This window comes from Sinohyriopsis cumingii, chromosome 1, assembly GCF_028554795.1.
Source record: "Sinohyriopsis cumingii isolate HCF-2022 chromosome 1, ASM2855479v2, whole genome shotgun sequence".
Taxonomy (NCBI): domain Eukaryota; kingdom Metazoa; phylum Mollusca; class Bivalvia; order Unionida; family Unionidae; genus Sinohyriopsis; species Sinohyriopsis cumingii.
Window position 1 is genome coordinate 140411695 of NC_142961.1, and position 27953 is coordinate 140439647.

Sequence of the window (27953 nt, forward strand, 5' to 3'; positions counted from 1 at the left end):
GTTGGCAGAGTTGATTGGCTTCAGTGTTTGACATCTGTTAACATGGATTATAGAATGTGTGATCAATCGTAATTCAGATAGGATTAAAGAGATTAATTGATTATGGTTGGATTACTAATGAGCTCAATCAGCTTAAAACTGGGCTGGTTTGGCTTCAGTACTTTAAGTTTGTAAAGATGTTTAAAAGTGCATTAACTCCCAGCGCTAAAATGCCAAAATCTAAGCAACCAAGATACCATAGGACAATCAGCAAGTGATGAAACAAGGAATTTCAGTGTTTGGCGTCACAATCAAAGGACATGAATATGCATTCTGCCCTTCCAGCAAAGCTGATTTTAAAAACTGTGACGGTGGCATGAATGAGATGAGATACAGCATATTAAACTTGGCTATAAAGATGTCATCACTGAAATCCATGTTCACAAAAATGCATCAAATGTGGATAAAGATATATATGCAAATACACCATTTGCCAACTTTATAACAAACATAATCTCCAATTGACGGTAGCAAATCATTGTTTAGAACTAGTCAAAATAATGCCCTGCACTCAGAAATCACACAAAAGTTCCCATACAAATATTTGAAAAGACACAAAAATGACTCACATGATGAACCAAGCTTTGGGTCATCAATGGAATAAAAAAGTCAAGACATGTGCTGCATTGAAAACTTCATCATTCTCACTGAAAATCCCCTTCTTTTGAAATCAAAACTTTCAACCAAATTTTGCAAATCTCACGATTTATCCTCAGCTGACTTCTCTGTTCTGTTCCATGTATCAATCATGGTTACTGATTTACCTAAATCTCAGATCAGTTTAAAAATTTCCAATCATCTCTTGAGATTTTTAAATCATCCCCCTTCAGTTTCTAATATTGAACATAATCAGGTCTCCTAGTGCCACTGGAGCTACCCATAAAATTTATCATTATATGTTTTGGCTGGTATGCAAATGCCGGTACTTCCCATAATGCACTCTAAATGTTAAGTATCAACTTCCTCATTCCATGCAGGTATTGTCTGCTTTAGACCGTGGGGAATATTCACCATGTTATCTCTACCCTCTGATCTTTTGGTACCCACTACCAATTTTAAAAACAGAAAGTATCAAAGATATATAAAATACACAAAACTTAGTCACTCATTCATTGATTTATAATTTATAACCTGACTGTTGCCAAGTGATCACTAACACTGTCAAATTACTGACTGTCCATTTCTGCTTTCTAGAATAGTCTATTTCAGGAAAATCTGTGTCATCTGCATCTAATATTTGCAATGTCTAGTTTTAATATTTCTAAAATGAACTGAACAAATAAATAGGATGAACTCATGTATACATTTGTTCAAAGAGGTGTAATTCCAAATATTACAAAATTATTGAGATACATCACATCTGTTGCAAAAAAAACATAGACTGACATAGGCAAATATGGCAAATGTATTGCTAATGAAACTCCCTTGGATTTGAAACACCTACAAGTTGACAGTGTTTGGGAACCCTTGAAAAAATCGGAACAAATACATCAATGAATGACACACTAAGTTTTGTGCATTTTTTAATATCCTTGATGCCTTCTGTTTTTATAATTGGTTGGGACGATACAAACAAATGGGATGGTGTGAGAATACTACAACTCTACTGATTATATATAGTACTAGTCACACGGGTCATGTAGGCTCTGACTATTTCAGTAATTGGTGTCATTTTTCAGAATTTGATTGATCATACCTTTATGTGGCTAGTATTCACTTCATTTGGATTCGTATACATCCATATTCCTTTGGAAGGTCATTATTTTATTCCCTACCAGAGGCGCATATGGCAAAATTAATGTTACAATTTTTGGATGAAATGAACATAAAAGTGTGATCCAGTACAATCCGGACTGAATGTCATGCACTGTGATGTCACAATTAAAGCTACTGTACGCATATAGATAAACAAATTCTTACTACCCTCGATTGTGATGATTCCACTCAACATACTTTTATTTTGACCAAAATTTAATATATGTTCACCATGTAAAAGTCCATAGTGATTGATATTTTTCGTCTATAAGTTTTCTGGTGACAGTTAAGGTCAGAACGCTCAATAATCAGGATTGAATAGACTTTGGTTAAAGAAAATTAGTGTTAAATTTTTAAAGAACAATTTATATTTATTTTAAACTAAGTAAATGCGCATGCATGACCTGTGACTTGTGCTATAAATTGTTTCAATGTCATTTATGTGCTCAATGGATTTTAAATACTACAAGTGTCAGATGTTACTCTCACATCATGTCTGGTTTCACCTGAAACGACCCAAGCTGACACACCGACAGGACAACTCAAGAGTGTGAAAAATGATGTGATCAGTGTTGACAATCGTTGAAAAATCTTCCAATTAAAAGTGGAACCTCCAACAGATATTACTATAATTTTCACTACTCATGTATCACAAGTATGTGCCAATAAAACACATAAATGGCCTAGATGTCTCAATAACCCCCGAACTGGTCTGACATAACCTGTTTGAAAGAAGCTAAAATCATTTGGGTCAGGATATTATAATTTATGGTGTGCACAAAACATGTTCTTCCCATATTTTATAGAGAAAATCATTTAATTTATTAAAGACTACCATATTTACAATAACTCAGAATGCAATGTGAAAATCCAAGAAAACCCTTATGCAAAGCTACACTGCCCTACATGAAGTTAAATAGAAAAGAGTTTATTTTTGTACATCCGAAATTTTAATTATATATTCGTCAGTACAGTAATGATAGTTATGTTACAATTTATACCAAACTCAAGCTACTTCAAGATGCAATTTTCAAAACGCAGACCTCAGGGTGGATGCAATAGTTGAGCAGACGACACAAACTCGCATTAGTAGTGGGAAAACTTGATACAAATTCTTACCATCTTTACACTTTTACAGTGGATTTTCAACATTAAATCGTGCAGCAGATACGAAAATTGCAGGGCTAGAGCCTTGATTATTCGTGTTGTCTACTCCTTCCGAGGAGATGAAATTTGTCGTCTGTCATTCAAGCGCACGTGTTTATGTTTACTTCTTTACTCTCGTTTGAACTCTCGCTCTACGAGATACAGAATCTCAAATTAATATTTACATTCAAAGTTGATTTTCCTGAGATAAACTGATATTAACTTTTATTTACATTACTACATATATATAATAGGTTATATATTAATTAAGGGCAAAGAAAAGTGTGAAAAGTGACAAAAAAAGTAATATCCTTATATGGAAATTGATTCCATGACCCGGAAGTGAGACGCTTACGGAACCAGGAACATTTATCAAGTATAGTTATCTCCGAAATAACGAAGTGTTCAAAGTTATTGTTTGAAGACTGAAAATAACAGTCAGCACGTTTTCTTATCAATCAGGTGAGTTGTTACTTAGAGTAGATTCCTACTAGTGCAAGGCAACAGTGTTGTTAGGCAAGTCACTAAAGTGAAAGGACATGACAGAACACCCACCCCTCCAGTCCATACGGCACTGCTGCAGTACTCCTCACAGTCTGTGCTAGGTTGTGCTGGCATTGTTCAGTGTAGCAGAGATTATATAATTCATATATTTCTTTGTATAACAAGTGTTCATATATCCAGCATACTAGACTTTCAAGCTTTTGAACGGTTACACTTTTCTGAAACTAATTATCGTTCTGGAGTCACGTTTTGACGCGCTGAAGCACTGGGGCTTGTCCAGTTGGGGGGGGGGGGTGAGGCAGTTTTATGCACAAATTTAATGCCTCAATCATCGACCTAGTATTAAAAAAATCAAAAATTAAAATACACAAGTGAGGTCAAAAAGGTCATATTTTGGGATACCTATATTAAAACAAATTATAAGAATATTATCCACTTGACCAGAGAAGTCAATGGCAGTTCATAACAAGAGAAGTTTATGCACCCCAGTCCCAAATTTATACCTGCAATTTTCATGCCCAAAGGTCATTTTTGACACCATATGATGCTCACAGTGCAAACACAAGCCCTTTTCATAGATGACAATTCTGCAAAATTCTACTTAACAGGCTGGGGCCCTGAGTGGTCTAAAGCGCTCTCCGTTACAGATCACTGCCATCTCACCTCTGTCTGCATGGGTTCGAGTCTCAGATTGGGTTTGTGTGGGTATGTGAGAAAGCTTGCCAGTAGCTTCTCGTGGGTCGGTGGTTCTTTCTGGGGTTTTCCCGGGTTCTTCCTCCACCATTAATACTGGCCGCCATGTATAGCCTATCGTGTGCTAAAAAATGGCATTAAACCCTTCAACAACAACAACAACTTAACAGGCTGATGCAGTTGGAAATAGTTGTCATCAAAGCCATTTTTGAGATATTCTACTTGCCCGAAACCCATGTGTTTACTGTTATGGGAGGCTAGCTCTTCTTCCTAGCAGACTATTGTATTTCACTATCAACATCCTTCAGAGTAACTATGGAAAGTGTACATGCCTGATATCAATTCCAAAAGAACACAAGCTTGAAACACATAGTTCACAAATATATCCATATCTTTAACACATTAACCCATGAAGATTTTTGTCATTTTTGCCTGAAAATTGAGTAGGAAACACATTTTGAAAGCTATTTCTGAATAAACTCAAAAGAACACCAAATCCCCGGTGATCTTTCAATAACATACTGCCTAGTTGTGTTAGAAAAATCGTTTTTCACTGACTATTTGTCTTGCACATGAGCAGAATGGTAAAAGCCTACTGCTGAGCTCTGTAGTGTCATGGTCATGTATGATACACTAAAGTGGGTGGTATTATAGAAAGGTAGACAGATGTAGCTCTACAGTGATACCAAATAATCTGGAATTTCTAGTTGTACTCCAAAATACAGAGGGAAAAAACTAATTTTTTGGGCCTGATTTTTTTCTACCCACAATTTGCCAGTGGTTGGAATCCGATTTTGTGTCCGGATTTTATACTTTTTGGTCTCAGATGTAAGGCAAACCATTATGAACTGCAAACAGATATGTGAACCTTTGCAAAAAGTAGGATAAGATGGGCATTTGGAATAAAGAATGGTCTCGATACGAAAATAATGGGTCCGTGAAGCAAAAAAAAAATTTTTCAAAATAAAAAGAAGTCCGACTTTTACCCTTCTGCTCATGCACAAGCCAAACAGCCAATGAAAAACAATGTTCTAACACAACTAGGCAGTATTTTATTGGAAGATCAACTGGAAGTTGGTGTTTTCAGATGTATTCAGAAATATCTTTCAAAATGCGTTTCCTACTCGAATTTCAGACGAAAATGATAAAACCCTCCAGGGGTTAATGTGTTAAAAGTCAATAACTACAATGTTTGTTTGATCATGATTTTGATTTTTGGCGAGTCATCTTACCAAGGAATTGGGGGAAAATCGGGATATTATAAGAATTTATTTTGTTTGGCCAACAAATATTGGATTTACTTTGTAAACTAACTTCTAAAACAAATTAATTTTCAGTGTGGGCATGCATAACATCTTTTTCTTTTTTGAATGATTGTCTTGTTTACATGTTTACAGACATTTATCATAAATTCTCATAACTCATTTCACTCAGAGTAAAAATATTCAGGAGAAAAAATGTAGCTAAAGGTTTTATTTAATTTATTACCATTAATAACCACTATCTGCAAATAAAGAAAAGTAAATAGGTCGAAAAAAAGTTTTAAACAAATCAAAAGATAAAGTTAATTACAAAAGGATGTCTTTTTTGAAGTACTTTTGAACCATCAGATTTGCAACAATGATACTTTGATAGAAATAAGAAAATATCTTGAGTTATTTTTGTAAAATGTTTTTCCTGTAAAAATACACAAACTGCAGTAACTAATGTCCAACATGAACATCATTGATGACATATTCCCATGAAACTTCATAAAGTACATAATTCTGAAGTGTTAACTGCTGCATTTAAAGTATAGAATATCATGGTTTTCATGTTTGTCATCATTAACAAAATCTACAAAAGATTTTACATTTAAATTATAAGAAATAATCAAAATAAGTTTAAATTTGTCAGTTCAACAATAAAACAGCTTAATCATATGATCATGATTATTATATACCCCAGAATTTGTTGTAATGAAGTTGTTATTGGCTTTGACCAATGTCTGAAAAGAATGAAAAGTGGCAGGAAGCAAGTTGTTGGTCTGTAAGCACATAATTCCTATTTTTAGTACAAGTAAATCACAAAAATATGTTTCACAAAAAGGTGAGAAGACAATAAATAACTTATAATAATAAAATATTTAAACATCTCTGATAGACTTCCATTCTTTGTGGTACTACATTCCACATGTTGGTTCTTTGATAGCTTGACAACAGTATTTAGGCATTATCTTTTTTCAAAACTTTGGTTGTACCTGTTTGCCGTTATTTATTACTGTGTGTTTAAAGCCTGTCATTAGTGTACATAAGCATATAATAGACCTTGACATTAACTTACCAGGCAAAACATTTAGGGCCTAATTTCTGCTATTGTTTTCTTTTTGCTATCATAAAGCAATAGATTTTCAGGGTGTTTTCCTCACTGTCAGCTGAAAGCACTATTTTTATCCAGATTGTCAAGACAGTAGTTGTTTTCCCCAAGAATGTAAAGTTGTGTTTGGTTAGGGTTTATCACCTTTTCTAGACACAAAATATGGCAGGCAGTATAACTGGTGGAGAAAGAACTTGGGAAAACCCCAGTCAAAACCAACAACCCAACCTAATGGAAGCTACAGGCAAGCATTCTTGCATACCCAGTTTGGCTGAACCTGAGACTCAAACCCACACAAACAGAGGTGAGATGACAATGATCAGTAAAGACAAGTGCTATTATAGACCACTAGCCACCCAGGGCCCCCGAACTGGAAAGCTGTATGTGCACATTATTATGTTAGATCATGGATTAACACGGTATGTCATCATTGCTAGTGGTGGAAGATATTTACTGTTATCAGCTTGACCCAGTTCTCCATCAGCTTGATTTACTAACTAGATTTTAAGCATAAGCCTTTTATCTTCATAGCCATAATGTATAAAAAAAGAAACATTGTAGCCATGATGTATAAAAACAGAAACCGTGTAGCCATGACATATAAAAACAGAAATAAATTAGCCATGGCTTATAAAAACAGAAACAGTGTAGCCATCATGTATAAAAACAGAAACAGTGTAGCCATCACGTATAAAAACAGAAATAGTGTAACCATGACATAAAAACAGAAACAGTGTAGCATGAAGTATAAAAACAGAAACATTGTAGCCATGATGTATAAAAACAGAAACATTGTAACCATGATGTATAAAAAAAGAAACATTGTAGCCATGACGTATAAAAACAGAAACAATATAGCCATAACGTATAAAAACAGAAATAGTGTAGCCATGACGTATAAAAACAGAAACAGTGTAGCCATGACATATAACAACAGAAACATTGTAGCCATGACGTATAAAAAAGAAACATTGTAGCCATGACATAAAAACAGAAACATTGTAACCATGATGTTTAAAAAAATAAACATTGTAGCCATGACGTATAAAAACAGAAACAGTGTAGCCATGACGTATAAAAACAAACAGTGTAGCCATCACATATAAAAACAGAAATAGTGTAACCATGACATATAAAAACAGAAACAGTTTAGCATGAAGTATAAAAACAGAAACATTGTAGCCGTGATGTATAAAAACAGAAGCAGTGTGGCCATGACATATAAAAACAGAAACATTGTAGCCATGATGTATAAAAACAGAAACATTGTAACCATGATGTATAAAAAAAGAAACATTGTAGCCATGACGTATAAAAACAGAAACAATATAGCCATGACGTAATAAAACAGAAATAGTGTAGCCATGACATACAAAAACAGAAACAGTGTAGCCATGACATATAAAAACAGAAACATTGTAACCATGATGTATAAAAACAGAAACGGTGTAGCCATGACGTATAAAAACAGAAACATTGTACCCATGATGTATAAAAACAGAAACATTATAGCCATGACGTATAAAAACAGAAACATTGTAGCCATGACATATAAAAACAGAAACATTGTAGCCATGACGTATAAAAAGGAAACATTGTAGCCATGACATAAAAACAGAAACATTGAAGCCATGACATATAAAAACAGAAACAGTGTAGCCATGAACAGAAACATTGTAACCATGATGTATAAAAACAGACAGTGTAGCCATGACATATAAAAACAGAAACAGTGTTGCCATGATGTATAAAAACAGAAACAGTGTAGCCATGACATATAAAAACAGAAACAGTGTAGCCATGAACAGAAACATTGTAACCATGATGTATAAAAACAGAAACATTATAGCCATGATGTATAAAACAGAAACAGTGTAGCCATGACATATTAAAACAGAAACATTGTAGCCATGATGTATAAAACAGAAACAGTGTAGCCATGACATATAAAAACAGAAACATTGTAGCCATGACATATAAAAACAGAAACAGTGTAGCCATGAACAGAAACATTGTAACCATGATGTATAAAAACAGAAACATCATAGCCATCATGTACAAAAACGGAAACATATAAACAGATTATCGAATTATGAAATGGATTTTTGGTTTGCTAATGAAATGGTGTCAGTTCATTACAAAAGAATAATACAGGTGGCAGCAGTGACTTTCCCAATTGGCACCTAGCATCATTGTCTTGCCCAGGTGATTCCTGGCAGCAGTGACTTGCCCAATTGACACCTGGCAGCAATGACCTGCCCAGTTGACATTTGGCAGCAGTGACCTGCCCAGTTGACACCTTAACAAAAACTATTTTGTCTAATTTTCTTGTTCTCTACAACTCATATCGACCTACAGACATTTTAAAAGGTGAAAGTTGATAACCTTAAATTTGGGCCAAAAATACACTTGTATGTGAATATAGTTAATTATTATATCAGGAAACAGTGATAACCATAGAAGATATCAAATTAAATGTGCATACATAAAATTAACAAGAGCAGCAGTAGCTCAGTTGGTTGAGCATTGGACTTTTAATCCAGTGGTAACAGGTTCATTATCCATCCAGACCAGTTTGCCAATTTTTTGTCCTGTGTCACTCAAATCTTGATTCCTTTGCATCCAGGAACACACTTTTTCGTCAGGAAAAAATTGTAAATATATCTTTTGTTTTTCTTTAGTGCACAGCTCCACATCTGTGTTGGCTATAGCAATGACTAGATTCACTAAATAATATAAATTTTAATATGGCAGTTAATTTCCGTTTTGAAATGACATTTATTGACATTAAAAGATCCTGAGCCTGTAGTAGTCTGCCGAGTTCTGGTGCAAATTCACCAACAGCTACTACTGTAAGATATTTTTGAAGTTGAATAAATGACAAAGAGACTACATAACTAAATAACTAAGAGATTACATAACTAAATAACAGAGGTTACATAACTAAATAACAGAAAAACACATTTAATCAATGAATTATTATTGCATGTAGTTTCTCAAACAGGCAGAAAACATGTGAGTTATTTTAAAAAAATTGCTGGTAGATAATGAGTGAATACTAACATTTTGCCATAAAAAGATCCAGAATAGAAAATTCCATGGTTCTGCTCTTTTCATGTGGACATCAATGGCTATTCTTTGGTTACTTTATCAAACATTTATAACAGCATAAGTGTTCAAGAAAATGATGATAGTGCATTGCAGACAGCAAAAAGCTCAGGTGGCAAAACTCTCAGAGCAAGATTATCTCATTTATGCCATTAAATACCATTCTTTATGTTTGTCCATATTATTTTGTTGTCCCCCAGCCATTGTGATTTGAGGTACAGCATTGAATGGCTTTGATGGGTTAGTAATAATTGGATCAGCAGGTAGTTTAAGGAACAACTTTCTTAAGCAAGAAGCAATAATAAGATATTTTTTTCTTTAATAATACAACACATGCCAAATTTTAAAATCAGTCTTATTTATTTTGGCACTACACCTTTGATAGTACTTCAGCAAATTGGTGAAGTTATTTTAATATTTTAGGAGCCATAACAATGCCACACTAATCAGAATTAGAGTTACAGTGAAGCATGATCTGACAGGGTTTTAGTGTAGTTACAGATAGGAACCAGGATACTCATGTCCCAAGGCCAGCCAATATTTTCTAGTGCCACATAGTTAACTAGCCCATAACTTTCAATCCTTGTATTTGTAAGATATCACAAGAAATCTTGAAGAAATATGACAGAGATTTTAATTTTTTTTAAACCATTGGAACAAAGACCATTCTTGATATACAATTTAAAGTTTATAGTATTGTGCAGAAATGATATTGGCAACAAAATTTAAATTAGATTTCAGTATGTACATATTGCCTCTCTCAAACATGTCATGAAAACATAAGATGTTTTCTTTTTACATATATCTCATCAGATAATTTAAAGCATATGTGAGGCACATAAACTCTTTGTACACTGGGGTCTTTGTTTATGAAAACTTTTTATATGCCTATCATAAGGCAGAGCATGTTATCATCTATTTGTTTGTTTCCAAAATCATTTCTGCACAATAACTTGAGTTCTCCACCAGTCAACAAACTTTGATGGCTTGCATTTGGAGTAAAGGGGTCTATTGATTTCAAGTATAAAGGCCAATGGTCAAGGTCTTTATGACTGAAGATTGTTTCTGCCCAATGGCTCAAGATCTCCATCATATACAGTTAACAAACATTATGGACAGCATGCACTTTTAACTCATTAACTGCTGTAGGTTTTTGTCATTTTCACCTGAAATGCAAGTAGGAAACAGATTTTGTTGGCTATTTCTGAATACATCCTAATACATTGACTTCCAAGTGATTTTCCATTAACCTAATACCTAGTTGTGTTAGAAACATCGTTTTTCATTGGCTATATTACTCGCACATGAGCAGAAGTATAAAAGTTGGAGTTGCGTTTTTTTTTTTTTGTGCTTAACAGCCACTCTTTATTCCAAATGCCCATCTCATCCTACTTTCTGCAAAGGTTCATCTGTCTGTGTGCAGTTCATGCCAGTCTGCCTTAGATCTGAGACCAATAAGTCTAAAATCCGGACACAAAATTGGAATCCAACCATAGGTGAGTTTTGGGCGGAAAAAAATTGGGTCCAAATAAATATTTTTTCCCCACTGTATTTTGTAGTGCAACTAGAACTTGCAGATTATTTGGTATCATTGTAGAGCTTTATCTGTCTACCTTTCTATAATACCACCCACTTTAGTGTATCATACATGACCTTGGCGCTATAGAGCTACTATAGGGAGAGACAAATACAGTAGCAACATAGATATATGTAACACATACAACACATATGGCAAAGAGAATAAATATCTTTTTGATGGTATAAAGGGCCTTTGGGTTTCTTCTTCTTCTTCTAACTTCTTCTATTCCTGCATCAGCTTCTTATTTTCTGCCCTACACTCTGTCTTCTTTTTCTCATTCTTCTTTTCTTCCTGTTTTTCCTTTTCCTCCTCCTCTTTCTACCTCTTTTCATTTTCCTCTTCCTTTTCTATTTTTTCATTCCATTCCCTCATTCTTCTATCCTCTTCATCCTCCTTTTCTTTTTCCTCCTTTATCATTTCTCTTAACCTTTCCTTTGCCTTCCTTATGTTATTTATTTCCATTTTGAGATGGTGTAACCATCCTCCAGTCTCACCAACATTTCCTTCACCATCCCAATATCATCAACCACTTCTTGTTCATTTTGTTCAAACGATTACTTGCCATCTTCTTACATTATTCTGTGTAGAATGGCACAAATGATGGATGCTTGACTTTATGTCTCAAGCATGGACATGAAGGAAAACATCCCTTACACTGACTTCACATATTATCTACTATCTACACAATGTATGAGAATTCATACAAACCCCAAAGTCTACTATCCACACACAGGAAGAAGAAAAAACTATTATATACTATCCACAAACCCCAGATATACTTTCCACACACAGCAAGGAGAAAAAACAAATTCCATATCTACTATCCACACAAATGTACATGAACTGATACAAACACACACTTTACTATCCACACCAACATAGGTGAATGCACACTCTACTATCCACACATGGGAAGTGGGAAAACAAACCCAAAATATACTATCCACACAAGGGAAGAGGAAATAAACACCCCAAAATATATATCCCCACACGGGAAGAGGAAAAAAACGAACCCCAAAATGTACTATCCACGCTATGACAAGCTATGAAAACAAAGTGCTTATAGACACACTTCCATTTTTTTAACATAAAATGAAGAAATGAAGTGCTTATAGACATGCTTCTATTTTTTTACTTACTAACATACAATTGGCAATTGAACTAGTATGTCTTTTCTAGAGTATTGGGGTAGGCCTGAAAAGGGCTGTTTTTGTGGATGGAGATTTATGGCAATCTTTTTATTGTCTAAGATTGTGTAACTGTCTGGCGACAGGCTTTCCCACAAGATAAGGTCTGCTTCTTCAGAAAAAGAAGGAGAACTCTTTCATGTCTACAATGCAGTTGAGAAAACCTCTCTCTGGTTCCTGCTGTTGCTGCTGCTGCACTCTCTGCTTCTGAAGTCTGTACTTCCCCATCCATTCTTCTTTCTTCTTGATTTCCTCTCTGAAGAGCTCTTCTATCAGGTCTTCAGTCAATTTCAACATTCTGACATTCTATGTCTCTTCAGTTTTGGGTATCAGGCTTTGCCTGAGATGATGTAAATTCACATAAGCTTTGTTCTGCTTGACTAGTCTTGAACATATCTTCATAGGAGGTTGGGTCAACAATGGATGGTCAGACTGGAGACTGCTTCACTTTTCATGGATTAAGCGCAGACAGGATAGAAAACATCACTACAATTTTTTTGTTGGGTCGCAGTGCTATGATAGTTGATTTTTGGTTGAGGGATAGAGAGAAGTCAAACAGCATGTATGATGATAAAAACTGAAAACAAATGACAGACACATGTTTTCAAAATGCAACATTTTGTATTCAAACAACCAGCAATAAACAATAAAACAAACAATATTTAAAACAATTAAACTATTTTTGACAGTGTTGTGAAGTGAAGTGCGATTTCCATGAATGGAAGTCATTGGACCATTTCCTAGCTAAAGACAAAAGATAGCCATAATGGTCAGAAAACCATTATGGTCACAAACAGGGCTGTCAGCGGGTACCCTGGTAACCATGTACCCAGCCTTAGTGAAAAACCCGAGCTTTGAAAATTAATGACGAGTACCCGTTCACAAAAGTAATTGCTTAATGCAGCTAAGGCCGTCGATCTGCATTATAAACTTATGAAATTTTTTGAGGAAGCACCATGACAGGTGACGTACGCTGCTGTCAGACTGGAGTTGATGGCAGTAGTAATCGCTGACAAAACGGATGAACTGGAACCGAAGAGACCGAGAATGGAAAATGTCGCCGAAAATAACATTTTCAATAATCTAACATCTCTGTGTACCGCAGATGACAACGCTGCATTGGCAGACGAATTGGCAACATATCTGTTGGAGATGCCACTTCATGGTGACATTCTTCATTATTGGCAAGATAATGCAATACGATATCCCAGGAAGATTGATCAATATTTTATGAAAACAAGGCTTTAAAAATGCCACAAAAAAACCTCCTGATTTTAGGTCCCCAATCTCTATTTTTTTATTCAGTCTCCCTACTTGGCTTTTAAAAAGTTCATAGGTAGTCTCCCTACTTGGCTTTTAAAAAGTTCATAGGTAGGCCTTTATTTTTTCCTAAATTATTCGGCTTATATGCAAGTATATACGGTAATGGTACTGTTGTTAAAAAAAGCAATGCAAAGAAAACAAATTTTGTTTAAATTACAGTTTAAAGAATTCATTTTTTATCGTAATCTGTCTTGTCTTGGGATTGAGGATTTTTTAAAACCTTGTTTTCTTGATGTGTTAAGCACAAACATCATAAAAAGCACTTGTTCCTTAAATGAAAACCTTATATTTGTTGATTGAAGAACAATGCACTTTCTTTTTTCCATATTGGTTTCCATATCAGTGTGTGAAATGCATGCCTTTTTTGTCTTCAAACTTAAGCAGGAGAAAAAAAAATTTCCCAAAATGTGAACTATCACATGAATTTATATATTTGGCACTCTTTTTCACATCATTTACAACAAATTCAGATGCTAAATTTGTACAAATTGAATAATCATTTTTATAATTGGGATTTCCATACAGACAATTAGGGCAATGAGGTTTTCAGTCTGGCCCGACCTGTGGGCAACCATACTGTTCGAAAAAATTATGCTCTTGCAAAAGAATGTGCATTTTAGTCCCCATTTCTTTTCTCAGATGGCCGATTTTATTTCTTTCTATTTAGGGCTTTTTGATTACTGGTCATCTGAGGCATTAAGGCAAAGCATTATGTGTGCATTTATTTTCCAATGCTGTCCCTTTGATGCTCAGAAATATCTTGCTCTCATTCCCCAAATAGGGCCCCTGTGTAGGTAATGATGAAAAGAGAATTTCTAGGTACCACAAGGATTAAACAGAATAATTAAACTGAATCTTTCTTTCTTTCTTTCTTTCTTTCACTTTTATGCTACATTTGAAACCTCAGATCTGCAACTTAGAACTTGATTTATTTGTGCAGAATGTGTACATCTAAGTATGTTTGCAGTGTTGTTTGGTGCTATGCTTTTGTTCTAATTTTGCAACTTCACTGCTGCCAAATTTTCCTGTAGAAATTGACACTGCACATTATAGTGCATATTCTACAGAATTAAAGGAGGGGGCCCCGACTGGTTGAAAGCTCTCACCATTATTGAATACTGCCATCTCACCTTTGTCTGCATATGTTTGAGTCTTGGGTTCGGCCACTGTGGGTATGTGACAAAACTTGCCAATAGCTTCTTGTAGGTCAGTGGTTATTTCCAGGGATTTCCCGGGTTATTCCTTCACCATTTATAGTGGCTGCCATGTACAGCTATCATCTGCTGAAAAATGGTTCTAAACCCTACAACAACAAAAATAGAATTAAAGGAAGCTTTAGATTACAATACACATATAAACAGATTGGTTGAAAATTTAGGATTTTTTTTGTTTGATTGTTGAGCATGTCATTTGACAAGAAGATAAAGTTCGCAGGAAGAAAGTAGAGCTTGGCTATGCAGTAACCACATGGTTCTGTTGGTTATCACATTGCCAAACTCCACATCCATGCCATTCATCTCCAACAGGAGCACTTGCTAAGTGTCCAATATCATTCAAATCTAAAAGATATTTCGGGGCCCTGAGTGGCTGAGTGGTCTAAAGCACTCATCGTTAAAAATCACTGCCATCTCACCTCTATCTGCATGGGTTTAAGTCTTGGGCTCAGCCATTGTGGGTATGTGAGAAAGCTTACCGTTAGCTTCTCGTGGCCACCATGTATAGCCTAACTTGAGCTGAAAATTAGCATTAAACCCAATAACAACAACTAAAAGCTATTTCATTGTAAACTCAAGCTCCTCAATTTATGATACTCATTAAATGGACACATTACAGAAAACTTTAACCATTTGTTTTGCAAAAAGAAACTTTTGCATATGGAAAGGATACAAGTGCATTTAAACATTTAGTTTTAAGTTTCATTTCAGTCTAGAAATGTACAGAACAAAAATATCTTTCCAATACTCTACATGGGTAGGTGAAGCACAATTCTGAGTAAACTGATGCATTATTTATTCATGCAGCATGCACACTCAGCTGTGAATTATATTGCACATTAAGCTGTAAACATTATTAGCACATTTATCTACAAACAGTAAATTGCAATTCAGCTGTTAAGAGAAGAATGCACATTCAGCTGTTAACAGTAAAATATGCAATTAGCTTTCAACAGTAAATTCCACATTTAGCTGTAAACAGTTTAAAATGCACATTCAGCTGTAAACTATAGATTATGTGTTTGGCTGTAAACAGTCTAGAATGCACATTCATCTGTTGACAGTGTAGAATAACAATTCAGTTGTAAATAGTAGAATGCATATTCAGCTGTAAAAAAGCACAATCATCTGTAAATAGTAGACTGCACAACAGTTAGCTAAGAACAGTAAATTGCACATTTCAGCTATAAACTGTAGAATACATATTCAGCTGTAAACAGTAAAATACACATTAAGCTGTAAACAGTAGAATGTTCATTTGGCTGTAAACAGTAAAATGCACATTCAATTCAGCTGTAAAAGTTAAGGGCATTTTCACCTATAAACAGTACAATGCACCTTAAGCTGTAAACAGCAGAAGGCACTTTCAGCTGTAAATGGTATTATTCACATAAAACTTTAATAGTATAAAAGTGTGCACATTCAGCTGTGGTAAACAGCATATAATGCTAATTTGGCTGTTAACTGTCAATGCATATTCAGCTGTAAGCATTATAGAATGCATATTAAGCTGAGGTAAACAGTTGAATGCACATACAGCTGTTAACAGTCTACTTTACATTCAGGTGTAAACAGCATGCTACAGCCCAGATTTGTTAATGCATTATGTAGAGTACATCAAGATCAGCTCTATTTGTTCTCTTTGTGATTTCAGGCAAACAACATTGACCCCAATCTGCCAGCACATGTGATTGCAAATATGGGTTATTTCTGTTTACACTTGATTGCATTTTGTATATGCTATTTCTCCATATATTGATGCTTAGCTGTTCATTAGACAGAGATACTAGGCATTGTCTTAACACTGATCATTAAGCTTTATTCGACATTTCATGTAACAAATGTTACTCTATACATGGAAATGCTGTGTTTTGATTGGTCAAACATTTTCAAGTAAGATTGGGAGCCCCATAAAGTTTATGATGGATGGGCCTGATAATATGGGTGAGTCACAACAGGCACTTAGGTTCTTGTCACATTATTAACATAAAATGTTTGTCATGAAAAACATGTTTGCATTATGAGATACTTGTGCACTTTGAAATAACCTGATGGTCTAAATGCAGTATACATGTGCATCTTAAAACATGCATTGTGTTGGTTGGAATGTGTGGAACAATTCCTGGACCAGTCTGTATTGTTGACATTAATATTTAGAACTGGTATGTGTGCCATAAGATCTGTGTGTGTATATATATATATATATATATATATATATATATATATATATATATATATATATATATATATATATGGGATCTGTAATGTATACAGTGAAGAGCTCAGAGTTAAATGCCAGCTGTCTGAATTGTCAGATTTTACTTATATTGTACATTCATCATGTAAATAGTTTTGTAAATGTATGGTAAATTATCTTAACATAGGTAATACCAAGCTTCCATATGGAGGACACAATAATGATAGCATAAAAATAATTTGGTAAGTCACAATATAGTGTGTGTGTGTGTATATATTAGAGGAAAGTTTATTACCCTTGATCATTATGGAAGGACTTCTGTAATGTGTGGGTATGAGAGAAAGAGAGAGAACAAAACAAGTGGACAGAAGTTTGATAAAATACAGTGAAAATTAGTATGATAATTGACATGGAAACTTATAAAATGTTGGGGCTAGTTGGACAACAACTTCTGTGGTATTACCTTCATTACAAAATTTAAACAGCAGCCTGCATTCTGCATTTGTGCACCCAAGTGTTTGTTAATACAGGTAAAACCTGTTATAATGTGATGCTCATGGTCCAGATAATAGCATAGCAATATAAGCAGGATCGCTTTTCTGAGAGCATGTATCTAGGATGTTAAAAAGAGAGTAGGATGTTAAAAAGAGAAGTCACCTTAAATTTAAAAAATGGGAGCCATGCTGCCATCGCATTATAACGAATCGCATTATAACAGGTTTTACCTGTAATGGGAATTGTGATCCAATACTTTAGTCACCAGGGAAATTGTTACCCAAGTATTTGGTTATAATGGGAATGGTTACCCAGGTGTTAGGTAATAATGGGGATTGTCTCCCAAAAGTTTGGTCTTAAGTAGAATGGTTACCCATATATTTGGTCAATATGTGGAATGATCACCCAAGTATTTGGTCATGAGGAGAATTGTTACCAAGTATTTGGTCATGAGGGGAATTGTTACCAAGTATTTGGTCATGAGGAGAATTGTTACCAAGTATTTGGTCATGAGGAGAATTGTTACCAAGTATTTGGTCATGAGGGGAATTGTTACCAAGTATTTGGTCATGAGGGGAATTGTTACCAAGTATTTGGTCATGAGGGGAATTGTCATGTTTAGAGTACTTTTGACAACATTTTAACTTCTATTGTAATGTACACAGAGAAATTTAAAAGGGAAGATGATAGCCATTCCTTTTGAAACAAGGAAGTGACCTATATATTGTCACCTTTAATTAGCCCATATTGTCACCTTTAATTAGGTCTACATTGCCGATTTTAGTTTAGGTCTATCTTGCCTGTTTTAGTTCAGGTCTATATTGCCTGTTTTTGTTTAGGTCTGTATTGCCTGTTTTAGTTTAGGTCTATATTGCCTGTTTTAGTTTACCAGTAGGTCTTTATTGCCTTTTTAGTTTAGGTCTATATTGTCCATTTTAGTTTAAGTCTATATTGCCCGTTTTAGTTTAGGTCTGTATTGCCTGTTTTAGTTTATAAACTTTAAAGGTATGTAGCTGATAAAAGGACTCGAAAAGCTATGCTTGAATATTGATGACAAGTGAGCCAGTTGTAATAATTAGTTTAGATTGATCATGTTACATGTATTTGAATATTGATGCCAGGTGAGCCAGTTGTAATAAATAGTTTAGATTGATCCTGTTATTTGAATATTGATGCCAAGTGAGCCAGTTGTAATAAATAGTTTAGATTGATCCTGTTATTTGAATATTGATGCCAAGTGAGCCAGTTGTAATAAATAGTTTAGATTGATCCTGTTATTTGAATATTGATTCCAAGTGAGCCAGTTGTAATAAATAGTTTAGATTGATCCTGTTATTTGAATATTGATGCCAACTGAGCCAGTTGTAATAAATAGTTTAGATTGATCCTGTTATTTGAATATTGATTCCAAGTGAGCCAGTTGTAATAAATAGTTTAGATTGATCCTGTTATTTGAATATTGATGCCAAGTGAGCCAGTTGTAATAAATAGTTTAGATTGATCCTGTTATTTGAATATTGATTCCAAGTGAGCCAGTTGTAATAAATAGTTTAGATTGATCCTGTTATTTGAATATTGATGCCAAGTGAGCCAGTTGTAATAAATAGTTTAGATTGATCCTGTTATTTGAATATTGATGCCAACTGAGCCAGTTGTAATAAATAGTTTAGATTGATCCTGTTATTTGAATATTGATTCCAAGTGAGCCAGTTGTAATAAATAGTTTAGATTGATCCTGTTATTTGAATATTGATTCCAAGTGAGCCAGTTGTAATAAATAGTTTAGATTGATCCTGTTATTTGAATATTGATGCCAAGTGAGCCAGTTGTAATAAATAGTTTAGATTGATCCTGTTATTTGAATATTGATGCCAACTGAGCCAGTTGTAATAAATAGTTTAGATTGATCCTGTTATTTGAATATTGATTCCAAGTGAGCCAGTTGTAATAAATAGTTTAGATTGATCCTGTTATTTGAATATTGATGCCAAGTGAGCCAGTTGTAATAAATAGTTTAGATTGATCCTGTTATTTGAATATTGATTCCAAGTGAGCCAGTTGTAATAAATAGTTTAGATTGATCCTGTTATTTGAATATTGATGCCAAGTGAGCCAGTTGTAATGAATAGTTTAGATTGATCCTGTTATTTGAATATTGATGCCAAGTGAGCCATTTGTAATAAATAGTTTGGTATAAAACCTTTCCTCATTTGGTTCAGTGATGTCCTTTTAACTTGGTGTCTTTTGCCCCTCATTTGGTTTGATGATGTCCTTTTAACTTGGTGTCTCTCTTGCCCCTCATTTGGTTCAGTGATGTCCTTTTAACTTGGTGTTGCTCTTGCCCCTCATTTGGTACAGTGATGTCCTTTTAACTTGGTGTCTCTCTTGCCCCTCATTTGGTACAAAGATGTCCTTTTAACTTGGTGTCTGTCTCGCCCAGTAGGATAGGTTGATATGCAATTCCTTTTTTTATGAGATTAAGTTTCCATAATTAGTTGGGGGTTTTCTTCCCCCAATTCATCATATTTTTGTCAGATGTAAATTACAAGGGAAAAAATGTGTTATTGTACAGATATAAACCTTTCACCTTGTTTTCATAACTTCTCAAAACTGCTCAACAGAATTTAATTTTGGATAGAAAATAGATGACGCTAATGTGCCAGCAAATATGGCTGCCTTGACTAAAACTAAATAAAACTTTAAACAACTTTTGAAATACAAATTGAACATAAAGCATTCTGGCTTAAATTTAGGAATTTCATTTTATATTTTTAGTGATCTGCCATCAGATACAGAAAGAGAGTGGGGAAAAGAAGTCCTCTAGAAATGAAGGCATAACCTTTGATTGTGACAAGATTGAGGACTGCATAAGTCCCCCAGAAACCTTTTAGAACTTATTTCCAGTGGCTGTCAACATTTATTTAACTCTGTATGAATCAGATTTTACCTGATACAATGGGACCCATCACCCTTACCTTGTACAATGGGGATATTTGCATTTCAGGGCTTAAATATTTACTCATCCAATGTTGCAAACACTATATCAGGACTGACCAATGTTTTTCTTTAATGAAAAGGATGTTCTGTCAAGAATATTGCTGACTTTGTTGGAAGGGTCATGGAATACATTCCCTTTTAATTTATCAAATTTAGGTTGTTAACATTGTCAGCTTTTATATTTTTACATAACTGATTGAGATTATTCTGGTTAGTTACCAGTTTTAGTGTGTTCCTCACTGGGCAAGTGAAATTGTAGAGATTTTTCAACCTGAGCATTTATGACTTTTATTAACTAATTCATGTTTTGACATATAATAGCTCTTTCTTATACAGTTGTATTTTACTGTCATAGCTCAAGAATAATGGGTGTGCAGCTACAAATAGAGTGATGTCTGATCTGCCATCATATCATTTGGCCAGACTCTACTCATTTTAATTATGTCTGACATCAAGCAAATAGCACAGAAATAGATCTGCAGGTGCATTATTTCTGCAGATTCCATTTCATTCAGTTGGGGGATTTTCACACAACAAATCAAAGGCATGGTGACACTAGGAGATAGTGACAAGCACCTGTCAGGCATGTAAGGCACAGTGGCAAGCACATGTCAGGCATATAAGGCATAGTGGCAAGCACATGTCAGGCATATAAGGCACAGTGGCAAGCACCTGTCAGGCATGTAATGCACAGTGGCAAGCACATGTCAGGCATATAAGACATTGTGGCAAGCACCTATCAGGCATGGAATGCATGGTGGTGCTACTGTGCCTTAACTGTGCCTTAATGACCTTGGGAAAATCGTGCACTATTATAGCTATGGAAGGGACTTAGTTGTCTGTGGGTTTTGAACTTAGAAACTAATGGAGGTCTGTTCAAAAGGGAAGCACTTACTAAGTTTTGAACCTTTTTTATGATGTAACTATATATGTGTATGTTTATTGCAGGCAGCCTGTTGCCTGACACTACTGGCAGTTTCATAAAAAGAAAGACAGGAACAGTGTCCAATGGGGAATTTACTTAGGCTTTTGTCCAGGGATACCCCAAAGAGAGATGAAATTCACCATGTTTTTGTAGATTTTGAAAGTAAGTAATAAAGTGTGCACATTTTCATTTGTATTAAATATGTAAATATGAAAAATCAAGCCAAAATAATGAATAACCTTTACAACAATGTACGGTAAAGTAATCCAGGACAAACCTGTTCTTAGTTTACATACATTATGTGAAGCCAGTCAGTCATATTATTTCAGTGTTACAAGGTTGAAGGGTTAGCAAACTTAGCCAAACAAAATATGATTAATAATTTTTAGAAAATAAAATTTTTATGGGCTGGAATCTGTCTGACCCTAAATTCTCATTCGTTGCACAGAAGCACATTTTTTTTATTTTTTATATTTCAGTCTCTTATCATCTTAACAAAAAGTGGCAATAATGAAAATAAAATTTTAATCTTGTCAATAAAGGCAAGTGTTCCTGTAAAGTAACAGGCTATTTTTGTCTCACATTATAGCAAGGCATAGGTGTCCATTTTCTAAAATATATGTGGCATCGACAATTACAGTATTTTGTTGGTTGCATTAAGCGTGGCAAGAAATTAACTTTTTGTGTCACATGCAGTTCTTTGCTAGTTTTTTTGTGTGTTACAGCATGGAATACTGCCGAAAATACAGCTGTACAGAAGTCATTGAACTTCATTGAAATCTTATGACAAAAACAGATTTCACATCTTTTTGCATTCCTTTTCCACACTGAACGCCTTTAAAAAAACCTTAAATTTGATACCATTCACATTCCAAATTTTATATAATAATAGTAATAATGAGCACTTTGTATAGCACCTAATTTTTAGAAGCTCTAAGCGCTTTACAACATCAGACAACACCTATAACATAAAAAACATATAATGATATTATTACAGAAAACAAACACCATGAAATTAGAAAACATAAAAACATGCTGTAAATATTTAAGGTAGGGAACATTATTAGGTCTTTAAGTTTGTTCTTGCAAAATAAGTGAGTTTTAAGAGCATTCTTGAATGGGATCACTGTGTCTTTGTGTCTAAATTCAGTTTGCAATTCATTCCACGTTGCGGCCCTGGTATGCAAAAGAATGTTGTCCATTATGGCTGTTTGCATTTCTTTTCCACACTGAAAGCCTTACAAAACCTTTCATTTGAGAAAGCTTTAACATCCCAAATCTTACAGAACTATGATTTGCTCATAAAACATGAAACAAAAATATTTTTTACTATTGCCTGCCTAGTCACATCAGTATTAATGACAGAAAAAGCATACCAAACATTATACTAGCTTTAAATATATAAATCAGCATGTCCATTATATTTGGTAAAATAAGTGAAATGAAACTCCAAAAAGCTTCAGAACATCAAACTCCACACACAAGCTTCAGAACACTAAACTCTGCAGACAAGCTTCAGAATACCAAACTTCACCGACAAGTTTCAGAACACTAAACTCCACACACAAGCTTCATATCACCAAACTCCACACACACGCTTCAGAACACCAGGGTCATAAACAACCTTCAGAACACCAAACTCCACACACAATTTTCAGAACACTAAACGCCACACACATGCTTCAGAGCGCCAAACTCCACAAGCAAGATTCAGAACACCAGACTCAAAACACAAGCATCAAAACACCAACTCTACACACAAGCTTTAGAGCACCAAACTCCACACACAAACTTCAGAACGCCAAACTCGACACACAAGCTTCAGAATACCAAACTCCACACAAGCTTCACAACACAAACTCTGCACACAAGCTTTAGAACACCAAACTCCACACACAAGTTTCAGAACACCAAACGCGACACACAAGCCTCAGAGCATCAAACTATATACTCAAGCTTCAGAACACTAAACTCCACACAAAATTTAGAACACCAAACTCCACACACAAGCTGCAGAACATCAAACTCCACATACAAGATTCAGAACACCAAACTCCACACACAAGTTTCAAAACATCAAACTCCACGAACAAGTTTCAGAACATCAAACTCCACACAAGCTTCAGAAAACCAAACTCCACAAACAAGCTTCAGAACAATAAAATCCACAAACAAGCTTCAGAACATCAAACTCAACAAATGTTTCAGAACAGCAAACCCCTCATTGGAGAATGAGAACAAATTGCAGAGGTTAGGGGCTATTGTGCAATTCCCATATGGAACACACATACCTGATACATGCATACCTCCTTCAGGATGAACTTTGATTTATGTGCATAGATATATTATATACCTTGCTTGAGTCTACTGTGTGTAAAACATAGTTCACCCTGTGAGACAAAAGTTTTTTATGTGAACTCAGCTGATAAGCTTCTTGATGATATATCACCAGATAAAATCTTAAGCATATTTTACTTTATAACAGATTACGACCTCTATTTTAAGAAAATAAATTTCATTGTCTTTTATTTTATGTACCTTTATATGACTTTTGGTATCTTTACCTATATATATTTGTATTGTAGGACTACCTGTTTATCTTCTTAAAGATTTTTGGCAACGTGTTATCTTTGTGTAATTTGACATTTTAATCAGTACATAATAGCCAGGATTACAATGATATGCCATTAAGATCCTAAAACTCCTGTATTTGCTGGACATGTCTGGTAGAATATAGGTTTTACTGGCACACATATGCGGCCTAATATCAGCCATAGGAGTTCTCAAATATCATTATATCAAATTGCCTTTGATTTGTTTATATGCCAAATTAGCACTTTAACAAAGTAAAATCCAAAGTTCACTAGGTCTAGTTTAATGATTGTTCCTTTGTCAGACAATCAGTAAAGTTTTCACCAACTTTGCTTAAGTAAAAAAGATGACTAGGTCAGTTTTACTGTTTATTTGTCAAACAATAAGCTTTGGCGTCATCAGCTAAACTTTTTGGGTCAGTATGTTTTTCCAGATGTTTAAACACTCTATAACAATGGAACACATGACAAATTAGGTATTAAAATTTGTCTCTTGTACTTAACAAAACCATTTAACCAAACTAAATCCTCAGGGTTGTTTTTACTAGACATCAGAATAGTCTATTACACAATGTGGTTTGTGTCTAGGTGTGTCAACATTTTAGAGCAAATATACGAAACCTAGGATTAAAAAAAGAATATACTCGACACGGCAACCCAAATTTCATTATCATTGTCCAGAACTTATCTGGAGACCTGATTAAATAAGACTTCACCATCTAACTTGACCAGAAATGCATGTTTATTCAGTGTTACATATTTTCAAATAGCTTGTCATCAGATATTAACCAAAGTTTGAAAAAAGTAGAATGAAATAAAATGCCACTGTTGGGTGAAATCTAGTATATTTTACTCAAAGACCGAAATGATTTTTGTTATAAATAATTAGTTTGCAAGGAAGCCAGTTAACCATGGAAGGATAGTACTGACACTAAAGAAAGATAAAATACATGACCAAACATGACACATTTTCCATGTCATTTAATAATTAGGCATATCAATGTGTTCTCTTTTTTCACAACTTTTGATATCTCCTTTGAATGTTTTATATTAAACTTGACAAATATATGCCCACCACATAATTTTAGGGAAAATGTCCAGCAAGAGCCATTAGAATTTTATGATCTCCATATATTTATTAGCAGGAAATTACAAGCTCATTCATTTCTACACCAAGCAAATCAAAGGTTTCACCTAGAAATGTGCTAGTGCAGATTTCAAAAACCCTTGTTGAAGTTTCTAAAACTTGTAAATTGGAATTGGTACATCATGTATCAATTAGTAGGTGAGACCTTTGTTCTTATTCACTGTCAAGTACTTTGTTCTTGCATTTTCAAATTTGAATTGTGCTACTTTTCAGACTGCCAGCCGACAGATGCAGAGAGACCCATGTGGACACGTGTTGAGAGTGTGCTTTCAGAAGGCCAGACCATTCTCCATGAGCTACAGCAATACAGAGGAGCAGCCGAGGAAATCAGAAAGGTTTGTACAACAGAACTGAACAAAACTGGGCTTGGAAATCAGAAAGGTTTGTAAAACAGAACTCAACAAAACTGGTCTTGGAAATCAGAAAGGTTTGTACAACAGAACTCAACAACAGAACTCATGCTTGCAATATTGCACATTTTTGGGGGTCCAGATTCATTTGTTTTGGTTTTTTTATTATTAAAGCACCTTCTGATAGTGAACTTTATGCTATAGTAAATGATTTCAGGTTCCTTTGAATCATATTTCATCTTGCATGAAAGGTAGAAGAAAGAGAGAGAAAACAACTCTAGATTAGGATTTGCACCAAGACAAGAAAATTCCAGTGAGGGATTATGTTTTTTTGTTTCATCCTTTGTACACTGCTTAGTAACTCTTGTTTGGATACCAGAATCACCATCCACATATATTATTTTTCTGACATTTTTCTTTGAAAAGAAAATGAATTTTTAAAATCTGCATTCCATCATTGACTTTGTAAAGTGTCCAATTTTGAATTGTATTGAACCTTAAAGCTGAATGCATTGAGCATTAAAAGTTTATCACATTTAAGCCAGAAAAGTCTTTGTGAAGAGTCACATTGACCTTTTTTCTTTTCTCCCCCTGTGTCAGAGTTAAAACTTGAAAGGCTAGCATTTATGACTCGGTGAGATTCGACCAGAGCATTGCTATGCTGTCCTGAGAAAGTAAACATTTGAGCTACCAACCATAACCACTTGATAGGAACCCATGTCAAATTACCATTTTTCAAAGGGAAATTGATATGCACCATAGTTCACGAATTCTAGGCTGTCTAAAATCTGATGAAAGAAATGATTATCTTGTGAAAATTTAGGAACTGCTGTTACAATTCGCCAGAGTAAATTAAGGCGTACACTTTAGAAGTGACATGAATTTATAAAGTGATGACCTTGGTTGAAATTCTTTAATTTTTAATTTCCTGAGAGAGGAAGAGGGGCTCCGAGGAGGCCTAAAAATAATAGTGCTTTCCTTGTTGAACAAGAAGAGGGGACCAGGTGTCTGCCTTGTAAGAAAAAACAGGGCTTAGTGCTACGATGCACAATTTCTGAAACAGAACTGCATTAAGCTTTCTGGGGAGAGACGAGACAGTCCAAAGACGGAAGCTCAAAAAAAGAAGTGTCAAGTTCATAATAATGGACTAAGAAGTCCATAAAGGGGTGAAGCATAGAGAATAGGAAGGCTCGAGGAAATAGGAAGACATTGATACACGGTCAAGGGAGGATGGTAATGCAATCAGTCGTGGACATTGCACTCTTTTCACCACTTGTTATTATGATGAAATAAATCCGAATTAGACACTGCTATTAAATTCTGTTTACAGAACTTAGGTTGAATTGGAGTTACCACTATTAATTGTTATTGATTAAATTTTGTTAATTTTCTTGTCTAAGGGGGCTCGTATTGCATTATTTCTTCCCAGTAGTCTTGCTCAGTTCTCTGTTGAAAGTCTATCCTTTCCCACCAAACTATAATATTGAGGGAGGTCATCCTCTAGATAACGCCAGCCAAATCCAATGAATAACCCCTTTTACTTAGAGTGTGACGTTACAGACTTGCCTAACTGTAAACATTTTAGTTACATTGACACTATGATATTATTAATATGCAATTTACCATATGATAACATCACACTGCAGTGTGCCATATGTACATAATACCATATCATGATATCACAATGCAATGTGCCCAGTGTACATATTACCAAATCATGTCTTACCATATCATATCATCACACTGCAATGTTACCGATGTACATATTACCATATCATATCATCACACTGCAATGTGCCATATGTACATAATACCATATCATGATATCATCACACTGCAATGTGCCATATGTACATAATACCATATCATGATATCATCACACTGCAATGTGCCATATGTACATAATACCATATCATGATATCATCACACTGCAGTGTGCCATATGTACATAATACCATATCATGATATCATCACACTGCAGTGTGCCATATGTACATAATACCATATCATGATATCATCACACTGCAATGTGCCATATGTACATAATACCATATCATGATATCATCACACTGCAATGTGCCATATGTACATAATACCATATCATGATATCATCACAATGCAATGTGCCCAGTGTACATATTACCAAATCATGTCTTACCATATCATATCATCACACTGCAATGTTACCGATGTACATATTACCATATCATATCATCACACTGCAATGTGACCAGTGTATATAATACCATATCATGATATCATCACACTGCAATGTGACCAGTGTATATAATACCATATCATGATATCATCACACTGCATTGTGACCAGTGTATATAATACCATATCAT

At 34.7% G+C, this 27953-nt stretch overlaps 1 protein-coding gene across 4 annotated transcripts in view; it reads left to right on the forward strand.

The window, feature by feature from the left end:
- Nucleotides 1-3268: 3268 nt before the first annotated feature.
- LOC149808018 (CYFIP-related Rac1 interactor B-like) overlaps nt 3269-27953 on the forward strand; it is a 79035-nt gene continuing 54350 nt past the window's right edge. For 2 of the 4 annotated variants that reach the window (XM_089972557.1, XM_089972581.1), the window contains exons 1-3: nt 3269-3402; nt 21541-21679; nt 25469-25590. In XM_089972557.1, the coding sequence (XP_089828683.1) occupies nt 21601-21679; nt 25469-25590 (201 nt within the window). In that variant the 5' untranslated portion in view covers nt 3269-3402; nt 21541-21600. Of the gene's footprint in view, nt 3403-16982; nt 17066-17268; nt 17343-21540; nt 21680-25468; nt 25591-27953 lie in introns of those variants that run through there. The other 2 variants (XM_089972566.1, XM_089972574.1) reach the window with 2 other exon arrangements.